This window comes from Tamandua tetradactyla, chromosome 2 (assembly GCF_023851605.1).
Source record: "Tamandua tetradactyla isolate mTamTet1 chromosome 2, mTamTet1.pri, whole genome shotgun sequence".
Classification (NCBI taxonomy): Eukaryota; Metazoa; Chordata; class Mammalia; order Pilosa; family Myrmecophagidae; genus Tamandua; species Tamandua tetradactyla.
The window spans coordinates 158358330-158371822 of NC_135328.1; the positions used below are offsets into that span (position 1 = coordinate 158358330).

The 13493-nt window shown below is 35.9% G+C and overlaps 1 protein-coding gene across 4 annotated transcripts in view; it reads right to left on the reverse strand.

Moving 5' to 3' along the window:
* Positions 1 to 13493, reverse strand: part of PATJ (PATJ crumbs cell polarity complex component) — a 473288-nt gene that overhangs the window by 381835 nt on the left and 77960 nt on the right. For all 4 annotated transcript variants that reach the window (XM_077149461.1, XM_077149460.1, XM_077149463.1 and 1 more), the window contains 2 exons: positions 3688 to 3764; positions 1494 to 1550 (listed from right to left, as the gene is read on the reverse strand). In XM_077149461.1, coding sequence (XP_077005576.1) covers positions 1494 to 1550; positions 3688 to 3764 — 134 coding nt within the window. The remainder of the gene's footprint in view (positions 1 to 1493; positions 1551 to 3687; positions 3765 to 13493) is intronic.

Genomic DNA, 13493 nt, shown 5'->3' on the forward strand with positions numbered 1-13493 from the left:
AGACATAGGAAATTTAGTAAACTGTAAGACTGATAAGTAGAAAGCATCCGATATCTAAGAGTTTAGAGTAAATTAAAGAACAGTTTTTAAGAAAAAGCATCATGGACTGATGTAATAATATAATAAAAACAATAACCAAAAGCCTACTATGTGCCTGTAACTATTCTAGGCACCTGTAACTATTCTTGGCATATTATATTTAATTCCTATATAACCCATCAGATAGGCACTAATTTATTACTGCCCTTCTTGTACAAACAAAATGAGACACAGAGAGGTTAATTTTTTCACTGTCACACAGTTAATGAGTAGATAAGTCAGAAATTGAACCCAGACAGTTTTGCTTCAGATTCTATGTAATTCACAGCTATACTACAGTCATTAATAACAACTGAAATTTGGTAAGCTATTTTTTATTTCTTACTCTCATGTTGAATTAAATCTCTCTGAGCATAATTAGATTGAGTAAGTAACTAGGGATTAACCTATTACAACGTTGATTTTGTAAGTAATTTTGAATTAACTATAAGGTATGCCATGTTGTACATACTGCACACCCGAGAAAAGCTTGGCCCATAGTCACAGCAAAGAAGTTACTCAAAATGCAGAGAAACTTAAGAGGAAATAAATACTGTCCAATGCTTCAGCCATGAAAACTCAAAACTATAAAAGAATGACACATATCACATAAATTATAGAAGAGAAATATTCACCACACATTATTAAAGGAGAAAAATGTCACCACCTAAAGACATATGTAACTTCCCACAAAACTCTCACGGCACAAAGAAAACTCGTTTTGAGCACTGCATGCAACAACATAGTTTAAACTGGGCTCAGCTCTTATATATATATATCCCTTGTAGGATTGCAGTATGTCTTTTCAAAGTATTACAGTAACAAAACCTTTCCTTGCTCATCATTTGTTGAGAAAGCTAGCCAGTGGCTGCCTAGAAGGCTTCTTCAAGTTTCAACTAGCCTGGCCTTTGAGTATCCAGAATAGGAAATACAGAAAATATTTGTAATGAGACAACACAAAAAATGTTGGGAAAAATTGTAAAGAGTACCTTCTGGCCAGTTGCCATTAGAAATAAGCTTATCAAAAATTTTTAAGTTCAAGGACAACCACAGCGTAAGAGAAAAATGACTTGTCTTTGAACATCTGTATTTGAAGGATTTTATTTCAATTATACTTAATACTTAGGGGCCATTTTATAAACAACTTTTTATAATTGTCTAAGAAGCTTAATATTCTGCACCATTACTCTGCCCACTATCTCTAAGGTGGGCAAAGCAGCGGGATCTCATGTTCTTCCTAGACATATCTAACCACTTGCTTTCATAAGAGTGGGAACCCATCACATTTCCAGAAAACATCTAAGCCTAAATTCTAGAAATATTAAGTCATAGCACTAACTTAATTTCTTTGACAAGAACTTACAGATAAGCTCTTCAAACAATAAAAAACTGGTAAAAATTTAAATAATGCTTACTTTTGAGTACTTCTGTAACTCAGCATCATCAGCAATCTCTGTGTCCAAAGTAGCAACCTAAATTTTAAAAAGATAGACAATATTTGGAAAAACACAACTTTATTTTTTCCTAAGGTTTCTGAAAATATCTGTAAAACATATGAATTGATAACTCCATCTGACCTACATTTTAGTTTCTTTCTTATATTTCTTATGTGTGCAAACATAACACACATGTAATATTTCAAAGCATATTCGTAATTATTTTTTTTGTGAGGGGAGGGCCCTCACAGCAAACTTTTTTTTCATTCAAGTATCCAAAGGTTGAACAGAAGGTAATAGGCTAATACATATACTATTTTTAAAAATTCTTGATCTCTAAAATTTTAATACAGTCCTCATTATATGGAATCCATAAAAATTTAATTCTTTTGACAAAACCAATAGTATGGCTCTTTTACTTTCAAACTCAGGCCTTAAAAAACCTTAAAAGGTCTATAAAGTCAGATGAGTGTGAAAAAAACGAAGCATCTGACTTTCCACAACAAGCTCAAATCATTTTCCCAGGAAAAACAGCCGGCAAGGATACAAACAAAAAGACCTAGTATCTGGTGGGAGACTTTTGTAATACTTAAAAGCGTTTAATTCTGGCCTAAAACTATTGTTCTATGCTTCAATAGTGAATATCCATGGAAGTTTATTCCCAGTAAGCAAAAGTTCTTTATTGATGATTAGCACCTATACATGGTTAACAAAATGGTGAATCTGGAGGGAGGAAATAAGTTAAACAATTAAAGCTGCTAAAAGTATTGCACTTCAGATAAGTAGATCCTGGAAGAAACTAGGACAAAAAACATTGGCATCTGTTCATTCATTCATTCATTCACTCATTCAGTCTGGCTTCTCTTTTCTGTCCCTTTACCCTTGGGAATACCAAGCTACAACTCTTTTTAAATTTATTTTCATTTATTTATTTGTGGGTACACGGGCTGGGAATCTAACCTGGGTCTCCCACATCGTAGGTGAGCATTCTACCACTGAACCATCCGTGCACCCCTAAGCTGCAACTCTTAATAAATAAGTTGTAACTTTAAACTTCCAACTTCAAAATTCTGTTTCCTCTTTCTAGTCCCTCTGTTATGCCCCTGCCCTGTGAGAAATGAAACTTTGAAGGACGGCTATAAGGAGGATAACGCTTTAACAAAACAGAGCCCATCACAAAACTGGCCATTTATAAATATTGATACAACAAATTATTTTGAACATCAAACTCTAAGGACAGTAGAAAATGGCATAGCCTAATGACAGTGTGTGAAAACTGAGATAAAGGTGCAATTCATGAGATCCAGTATGCTAGCACAGAATTAGTAACAACAGAAAATATCCATCTTGATGTCATTGGAAATTTTCCGACTGTAGAGTGGCTAGATATTCTGAACTGAGAAGAGGAACATTTCCAACCAGCTAACAAAAACTAATAATAAACATATGTAAGAAAAGGTGAACAACAACAGAAATGTAATAGAATACTTTATTACTAATGCATTTGGTAAAGACTGTAGAGTTCTTCCTAAAATCAGCTTTTTGCTTTCATGTAGATTCATATGGGAAAATGTAATCAATCCTTTACTCAATGAATCTAATAACAGGTGAAAGGAAGTCTAATGGACCACTGGCACCATAAACTTATACCTAACCTAAATTACTTCCTGTTCTCCCAAAAACATTTGATAATCATTCTTTCATTTTTCTCATAAAACTGTAAGATTCTTTGTGAAACATAGGACTAATATCCACAGCCTTTTCAGTGTACAATAAAACAAACAGATCATAAAAGAAATCATAAAAATGCCAGCAATTTTAAGCAGCTGATACAGGTTATAAATTTAAAGACAAGCCCTCCCTTCCCTAACATTTTTCTGCCTACTGTTGACTTAAATTGTTTCAACATGAACTGAGTATTTGCTAATTATAACTGTAACCGAAGCTTGTATGTAGTCCTTAACTGTTTTTACAACTTAAAATGGAAGGAAGGAGAGAGTGAAGGAGGTAGGAAGGAAGGAAAGAATCAATTGATTCATCCAATAGAGAAGAAAAGTAGGAGGAAAAACTAAAGTCAGGTGGACTATTCTTTGATTCTCTCATTTATTTAAATCGCACTGTTAGAACTTAGAAAATGAGACATGAGTGTTTTAAGCAGAGGATTTTAACATACCATTACTTCATAGTCAGGACCTAGTAGGTTTTCCCATCTGTATTTCAGGTCCTGTTCTGGAAAGTCTGGGACTTGTTCTGGATATAAAGAAAATATTGAATCTACTGTGAGCAAACACTTTTAACCACTAAATTCTTCAATACAGCAAAATTTGAGTAACAAAAAGGGAAACGAATAAAAAGGAAAATTCATTAACTTAGGTCCACTAGGTAAAGTAAATGAGAGATGACTTAAAAACGAATGTAAAACGTAAAGACCAGCTGTGATCAAATTATGAAGAGGCATCTGTGGTTCAGGAATATTTTAAAGAGAAGAGGAAATGATGAGTTATACGTGAAATTTTTATTATACCAGTTTATATGTTAACATCCTGTAGTTTACAAGTAAAATGTATCTGGCTTTGCTTTTCAACATGTTAGGTCCCACAAGGATTTAATTTAAATGCTAATTATTTAAATTACCAGCCATCTCATCATTAGAAAAGTAAGAACTTATCAAAATATTGTTACTATCAACAATGCATATCTTTTTTGGAAAAATAACATACCTACAAAAAAGCAATAAATTACAAAGCACATCACAATAATTAGCTGTAGAATAGATTTCAGAGTTTGGTATGGGTTACAATTTCACAATTTTAGGTTTTTACTTCTAGCTGCTCTAAGGTGCCGGAGACAAAAAAATATATCAGTATAATGATTCAGCACTCATACTCATTTGTTAAACCCGACCTTCTCTGTATAACTCCACCATCACCTTTGATTCTTCTCCCACTCTTTAGGGGTATTTAGGCTATGCCCATTCTAACTTTTTCATATTGGAAGGGGCTATTTATAATACAGGATAGTTAGGAGTTAACAAATGAGTGACTACTGAATTGATTTATATTGCTATGTCTTATGGTGTCTTGAAGTAGCTAGAAGAAAAAAAATCGAACTGTAACCCATTTCAAACTTTAAAATTTCTATAACCACTTGTTAAAATGTACTTGAAAATTTATCGTTTTTTTGTATATATTTCACAATAAAAAAACGTAAAAAATATTTTTTAAAAAAAAGCAACAACAATGCATATCACCACAATCCAATCAGACTTTTCACATGGGGCAGATTTAAAGATTTGACTGGTTTAATTCAACCAAGAGTTGCGTGCATTTAAATACAACAGAAATGTGGGTTTTAAGCCAATTTTCTATGGCTACTTTTTCTTACCCAAGGGTAAGACAGTCTTTGTTGCACAGGTAAGACAATTTTTCAAAGCTATGACAGATTGTCCTCCACGCAATTTCAGACAGAAACTCTGTACTCATATAAGAGTTCCTAGTCTGAATAATGTTTAGCTGTTTAAGGTCAAAGTACCAAAACTATAGTTTCTACTTACATTCCTAATATTAGCAGAAAATGATCATATTTCTACTTGTTTTTTTTTTTTTTTTTTGGGGGGGGCCTTTTTTTTTTATTAATTAAAAAAAGAATTAACAAAACAATTAGAAATCATTCCAATCTACATGTACAATCAGTAATTCTTAATAACATCACATAGTTGCATATTCATCATTTCTTAGTACATTTGCATCGATTTAGAAAAAGAAATAAAAAGACAACAGAATAAGAATTAAAACAATAATAGAAAGAAAAAGGAAAAAAAAAAACAAAAAAAAAACAAAAACAAAAAACCTATACCTCACATGCAGCTTCATTCAGTGTTTTAACATAATTGCATTACAATTGGGTAGTATTGTGCTGTCCATTTCTGAGTTTTTATATCCAGTCCCGTTGTACAGTCTGTATCCCTTCAGCTCCAATTATCCCTTCTCTTTTTTTTTTTTTTTTAATTAACGGAAAAAAAGAAATTAACCCAACATTTAGAGATCATACCATTCTACATATGCAATCATTAATTCTTAACATCATCACATAGATGCATGATCATTTCTTAGTACATATGCATTGGTTTAGAAGAACTAGCAACATAACCGAAAAAGATATAGAATGTTAATATAGAGAAAAAAATAAAAGTAACAATAGTAAAATCAAAACAAAACAAAACAAAACAAAACAAAAACCTATAGCTCAGATGCAGCTTCATTCAGTGTTTTAACATGATTTCTTTACAATTAGGTATTATTGTGCTGTCCATTTTTGAGTTTTTGTATCTAGTCCTGTTACACCGTCTGTATCCCTTCAACTCCAATTGCCCATTATCTTACCCTGTTTCTACCTCCTGCTGGACTCTGTTATCAAGGACATATTCCAAATTTATTCTCGAATGTCTGTTCACATCAGTGGGACCATACAGTATTTGTCCTTTAGTTTTTGGCTAGACTCACTCAGCATAATGTTCTCTAGGTCCATCCATGTTATTACATGCTTCATAAATTTATCCTGTCTTAAAGCTGCATAGTATTCCATCGTATGTATATACCACAGTTTGTTTAGCCACTCTTCTGTTGATGGAGATTTCGGCTGTTTCCATCTCTTTGCAATTATAAATAACGCTGCTATAAACATTGGTGTGCAAATGTCCGTTTGAGTTTTTGCCCTTAATTCCTTTGAGTAGATTCCCAGCAATGGTATTGCTGGGTCGTATGGCAATTCTATATTCAGCTTTTTGAGGAACCGCCAAACTGCCTTCCACAGTGGTTGCACCATTTGACATTCCCACCAACAGTGGATAAGTGTGCCCCTTTCTCCGCATCCTCTCCAGCACTTGTCATTTTCTGTTTTGTTGATAATGGCCATTCTGGTGGGTGTGAGGTGATATCTCATTGTGGTTTTGATTTGCATTTCTCTAATGGCCAGGGACATTGAGCATCTCTTCATGTGCCTTTTGGCCATTTGTATTTCCTCTTCTGATAGGTGTCTGTTCAAGTCTTTTTCCCATTTTGTAATTGGGTTGGCTGTCTTTTTGTTGTTGAGATGAACAATCTCTTTATAAATTCTGGATACTAGACCTTTATCTGATATATCATTTCCAAATATTGTCTCCCATTGTGAAGGCTGTCTTTCTACTTTCTTGATGAAGTTCTTTGATGCACAAAAGTGTTTAATTTTGAGGAGTTCCCATTTATTTATTTCCTTCTTCAGTGCTCTTGCTTTAGGTTTAAGGTCCATAAAACCGCCTCCAGTTGTAAGATCCATAAGATATCTCCCAACATTTTCCTCTAACTGTTTTATGGTCTTAGACCTAATGTTTAGATCTTTGATCCATTTTGAGTTAACTTTTGTATAGGGTGTGAGAGATGGGTCTTCTTTCATTCTTTTGCACATGGATATCCAGTTCTCTAGGCACCATTTATTGAAGAGACTGTTCTGTCCCAGGTGAGTTGGCTTGACTGCCTTATCAAAGATCAAATGTCCATAGATGAGAGGGTCTATATCTGAGCACTCTATTCGATTCCATTGGTCGATATATCTATCTTTATGCCAATACCATGCTGTTTTGACCACTGTGGCTTCATAATATGCCTTAAAGTCAGGCAGCGCGAGACCTCCAGCTTCGTTTTTTTTCCTCAAGATGTTTTTAGCAATTCGGGGCACCCTGCCCGTCCAGATAAATTTGCTTATTGGTTTTTCTATTTCTGAAAAATAAGTTGTTGGGATTTTGATTGGTATTGCATTGAATCTGTAGATCAATTTAGGTAGGATTGACATCTTAACTATATTTAGTCTTCCAATCCATGAACACGGTATGCCCTTCCATCTATTTAGGTCTTCTGTGATTTCTTTTAGCAGTTTTTTGTAGTTTTCTTTATATAGGTTTTTTGTCTCTTTAGTTAAATTTATTCCTAGGTATTTTATTCTTTTAGTTGCAATTGTAAATGGGATTCGTTTCTTGATTTCCCCCTCAGCTTGTTCATTACTAGTGTATAGAAATGCTACAGATTTTTGAATGTTGATCTTGTAACCTGCTACTTTGCTGTACTCATTTATTAGCTCTAGTAGTTTTGTTGTGGATTTTTCCGGGTTTTCGACGTATAGTATCATATCGTCTGCAAACAGTGATAGTTTTACTTCTTCCTTTCCAATTTTAATGCCTTGTATTTCTTTTTCTTGTCTAATTGCTCTGGCTAGAACCTCCAACACAATGTTGAATAATAGTGGTGATAGTGGACATCCTTGTCTTGTTCCTGATCTTAGGGGGAAAGTTTTCAATTTTTCCCCATTGAGGATGATATTAGCTGTGGGTTTTTCATATATTCCCTCTATCATTTTAAGGAAGTTCCCTTGTATTCCTATCTTTTGAAGTGTTTTCAACAGGAAAGGATGTTGAATCTTGTCGAATGCCTTCTCTGCATCAATTGAGATGATCATGTGATTTTTCTGCTTTGATTTGTTGATATGGTGTATCACATTAATTGATTTTCTTATGATGAACCATCCTTGCATACCTGGGATGAATCCTACTTGGTCATGATGTATAATTCTTTTAATGTGTTGTTGGATACGATTTGCTAGAATTTTATTGAGGATTTTTGCATCTGTATTCATTAGAGAGATTGGTCTGTAGTTTTCTTTTTTTGTAATATCTTTGCCTGGTTTTGGTATGAGGGTGATGTTGGCTCATAGAATGAATTAGGCAGTTTTCCCTCCACTTCGATTTTTTTGAAGAGTTTGAGGAGAGTTGGTACTAATTCTTTCTGGAACGTTTGGTAGAATTCACATGTGAAGCCATCTGGTCCTAGACTTTTCTTTTTAGGAAGCTTTTGAATGACTAATTCAATTTCTTTACTTGTGATTGGTTTGTTGAGGTCATCTATGTCTTCTTGAGTCAAAGTTGGTTGTTCATGTCTTTCCAGGAACCCGTCCATTTCATCTAAATTGTTGTATTTATTAGCGTAAAGTTGTTCATAGTATCCTGTTATTACCTCCTTTATTTCTGTGAGGTCAGTAGTTATGTCTCCTCTTCCATTTCTGATTTTATTTATTTGCATCCTCTCTCTTCTTCTTTTTGTCAATCTTGATAGGGGCCCATCAATCTTACTGATTTTCTCATAGAACCAACTTCTGGTCTTATTGATTTTCTCTACTGTTTTCATATTTTCAATTTCATTTATTTCTGCTCTGATCTTTGTTATTTCTTTCCTTTTGCTTGCTTTGGGATTAGTTTGCTGTTCTTTCTCCAGTTCTTCCAATTGAACAGTTAATTCCTGCTTTTTTGCCTTTTCTTCTTTTCTGATATAGGCATTTAGGGCAATAAATTTCCCTCTTAGCACTGCCTTTGCTGCATCCCATAAGTTTTGATATGTTGTGTTTTCATTTTCATTTGCCTCGAGGTATTTACTAATTTCTCTTGCAATTTCTTCTTTGACCCACTCGTTGTTTAAGAGTGTGTTGTTGAGCCTCCAGGTATTTGTGAATTTTCTGGCATTCCGCCTATTATTGATTTCCAACTTCATTCCTTTATGATCCGAGAAAGTGTTGTGTATGATTTCAATCTTTTTAAATTTGTTAAGACTTGCTTTGTGACCCAGCATATGGTCTTACTTTGAGAATGATCCGTGAGCACTTGAGAAAAAGGTGTATCCTGCTGTTGTGGGATGTAATGTCCTATAGATGTCTGTTAAGTCTAGCTCCTTTATAGTAATATTCAGATTCTCTATTTCTTTATTGATCCTCTGTCTAGATGTTCTGTCCATTGATGAGAGTGGGGAATTGAAGTCTCCAACTATTATGGTATTTGTGTCTATTTCCCTTTTCAGTGTTTGCAGTGTATTTCTCACGTATTTTGGGGCATTCTGATTCGGTGCATAAATATTTATGATTGTTATGTCTTCTTGTTTAATTGTTCCTTTTATTAGTATATAGTGTCCTTCTTTGTCTCTTTTAACTGTTTTACATTTGAAGTCTAACTTGTTGGATATTAGTATAGCCACTCCTGCTCTTTTCTGGTTGTTATTTGCATGAAATATCTTTTCCCAACCTTTCACTTTCAACCTATGTTTATCTTTGGGTCTAAGATGTGTTTCCTGTAGACAGCATATAGAAGGATCCTGTTTTTTAATCCATTCTGCCAATCTATGTCTTTTGATTGGGGAATTCAGTCCATTAACATTTAGTGTTATTACTGTTTGGATAATATTTTCCTCTGCCATTTTGCCTTTTGTATTATATATATCATATCTGACTTTCCTTCTTTCTACACTCTTCTCCATACCTCTCTCTTCTGTCTTTTCGGTTCTGACTCTAGTGCTCCCTTTAGTATTTCTTGCAGAGCTGGTCTCTTGGTCACAAATTCTCAGTGACTTTTTGTCTGAGAATGTTTTAATTTCTCCCTCATTTTTGAAGGACAATTTTGCTGGATATAGGAGTCTTGGCTGGCAGTTTTTCTCTTTTAGTAATTTAAATATATCATCCCACTGTCTTCTAGCCTCCATGGTTTCTGCTGAGAAATCTACACATAGTCTTATTGGGTTTCCCTTGTATGTGATGGATTGTTTTTCCCTTGCTGCTTTCAAGATCCTCTCTTTCTCTTTGACCTCTGACATTCTAACTAGTAAGTGTCTTGGAGAACGCCTATTTGGGTCTAATCTCTTTGGGGTGCGCTGCACTTCTTGGATCTGTAATTTTAGGTCTTTCATAAGAGTTGGGAAATTTTCAGTGAAAATTTCTTCCATTAGTTTTTCTCCTCCTTTTCCCTTCTCTTCTCCTTCTGGGACACCCGCAACACGTATATTTGTGCGGTTCATATTGTCCTTGAGTTCCCTGATACCCTGTTCAAATTTTTCCGTTCTTTTCCCGATAGTTTCTGTTTGTTTTTGGAATTCAGATGTTCCATCCTCCAAATCACTAATTCTATCTTCTGTCTCTTTGAATCTATCATTGTAGGTATCCATTGTTTTTTCTATCTTTTCTACTTTGTCCTTCACTTCCATAAGTTCTGTGATTTGCTTTTTCAGTTTTTCTATTTCTTCTTTATGTTCAGCCCATGTCTTCTTCATGTCCTCCCTCAATTTATCGATTTCGTTTTTGAAGAGGTTTTCCATTTCTGTTCGTATATTTAGCATTAGTTGTCTCAGCTCCTGTATCTCATTTGAACTATTGGTTTGTTCCTTTGACTGGGCCATATTTTCAATTATTTGAGCGTGATCCGTTATCTTCTGTTGGCGTCTGCGCATTTAGACAGATTTCCCTGGGTATTGGATCCAAAAGTTTGGAAGATTTTTCTGTGAAATCTCTGGGTTCTGTTTTTCTTATCCTGCCCAGTAGGTGGCGCTCGTGGCACACATTTGTCTGCGGGTCCCACCAGTAAAAGGTGCTGTGGGACCTTAAACTTTGGGAAACTCTTGCCGTCCGGGGGGTTCGCTAGCCGGCCCGGGGTCCGAACGCAGGGAGGGTTGCTGGTCGCCGCAGCCCGGGAAAGAGCCCGTCCGAATTTCCTAGTCGGCCCTGGGCGACAAGCGTGGCGGGAGGGCGCCAGCGGCAGCGGCCCGCCTGGGAGAGTGCACGTTCCCCGGGAGTCACGGGTTTGGAAGGGGCCTCCCCCACCCATCACCGTTCTCCGTGACCTGGGGATTTCTGCTCCAATTCTGTCAGTTGGTCCGGGGGGCTGCGCGTGGTGTGGGCGCCAGCCGCCTTGGTTTCAGGGGGCCGCCTTGGTTTCAGGGGACCGCCTCTCCAATTCTCCCAGCCGGCCCGAGAAGGGGGAAGGGAGTTACTCCGGCCCAGGAAGGGGGAAGGGAGCGCCACCCGCGCGCCTCGGCGATCTCACCCGAGCTGCTTCTCTCAGCCAGCCAGCTGTTCCAGGATGGGGTACGCTGTCTTTTTTATCTCTGTTGTGGCTTTGGGCGCTTTCTGTATCGTTTCTACTCCCCTAGTAGCTGTCCTGGAGAAGAAACTAAGATCCGTGCGTCTTACTAAGCCGCCATCTTCCAGGAAGTCTCTACTTGTTTTTTTAAGTTAAGGAAAAACTGTCTCAGTTTGGTCATAATATTGGACAAGTCACAGAACACTTGAAACAACTGACATAACCAACTGTCTAAAATCAAATGTCACTTGCAAAATCAGCACTTCTAGTCTTTAGCAGCACCATTTCATCTTTTAGGCATATAATGCTTAATTACACGTTAGAAATCATTAAGTAAAACAGGCTAAACTCAGAAATCAGAGACTAAAACTAATGAACACTAAAGAAATTAAGTTACTAGATTTACAGAAGAACATCTATGATATAACTATATTAACTGACATGCTAATGAACTTTTTGGGGTTAACTACCCAAAGAGCCTATTACAAACAAACCATCAAATTCAGTTGGCCTCCACACCTTTGTGCCTATTCCTGCTAACATTGCCATTAGACATTATATTAAGACTTCTAACAGCTTGCCTGTTCAATTTCTTCCAGGAAGTAGTTTCTTATTTAAGTTAATGTGAACAAAACTTGCAACTCATTGGTTGAATTGTAAGCTTAAAAACATGGAACTCCAGAGTTTCTGTTGGTGGAGTTGGAAATTTTGGTAACAGATGGTGGTGATGGCAGGATAACATTATGAATGTAACTAAAATAACTGAATTGTATATTGAAATTGATCAAAATGAGAAATTTTATGTTATAGAGAACAGATACTTGGCGATATGTGTTTACTGTGGTCCTATGTTTTCATAATTCCCTTCTCAAGGAAATGCTTTGTAAAGATTAGGAGCCAACATTCACTTTGCCTCCTCCTAATTGTTGGGATTTTTAATTCTAATCTGATTTAGAAATGGAAAAGTCAGTCATAAAATTGATATGGAAAGATAAGGGCCCTGTCATGGTCAGGTCCATTTGTCAACTTGGTCAAGTGGTGGTGCCCAGTTGTCTGGCAGGGCAAGTGCTAGTCTGTTGCTATGAGGACATTCCATGGACTTAATCATGATTACGTGAGCTGTATCACAGCTGACTGCATTTACAATCAGCTAAGGGGAGTGTCTTCTGCAATGAGTAATGCTTAATCTAATCACCAGAAAGCTTTTAATGAGGATTCAGAAGAGACAGTCACTTTTCCTGCTTCAGCCAGTGAGCCTCTCCTGTGGAGTTCATCCAGACATTTCATTAGAGTCTCCAGCTTCACAGCCTGCCCTATGGATTTTGGACTCTTCTATCCTCACAGCTGTCCAGCCAGCCTCTCCTGAGAGTTCACTGCGCACCTTCAACAGAGTTGTCAGCTTGCAGTCTGTCCTACAGAACTTGGACTCTACATTCCCACAGTTACATGAGACACTTTTATAATTTTATTTCTACAGATATCTCCTGCTGATTCTGTTTCTCTAGAGAACCCTAGCTAATACAAGCCCCAAAAGTCAAAACCATCTTGAAAAATGTTGGAGGACTCACACCTCTAATTTTAAAACTTATTAGAAAGCTATAGCAATCACAACAAGGTACTGGCACAAGGACAAATATACAGACCAATGAAATAAAGTTAACAGTTCAGAAAAAAACAAACAAAAAAACATGGTACTCAAATGATAGTTCATATGTACGTATAATATAATTTCACATACAATTCTTTTAATGACATTTTTACCTTTTGGTTGTATAAAAACAAGCATAAACAGCCATAAGTTTTATAGTATAACACAAAAGCCTAAGTATCAGAGGCAAGAGATTAATTTACTTTTAGCAGCTCAATAAATCCTGTGTTTCACGAAACGATCAGCAAGATGAACAATACAATGATTTGAAACAATTATTCCAATGGTAATAAAGGAGCTAACTTCATGGCAGTTAAAAGATTTTGATCTCACTCTCAAGCTCAAATTAAACATACTCATGAAGAAAAAAATGTAGTAAGGTTGATACAGAAAGAGTTAATAACATATTTCT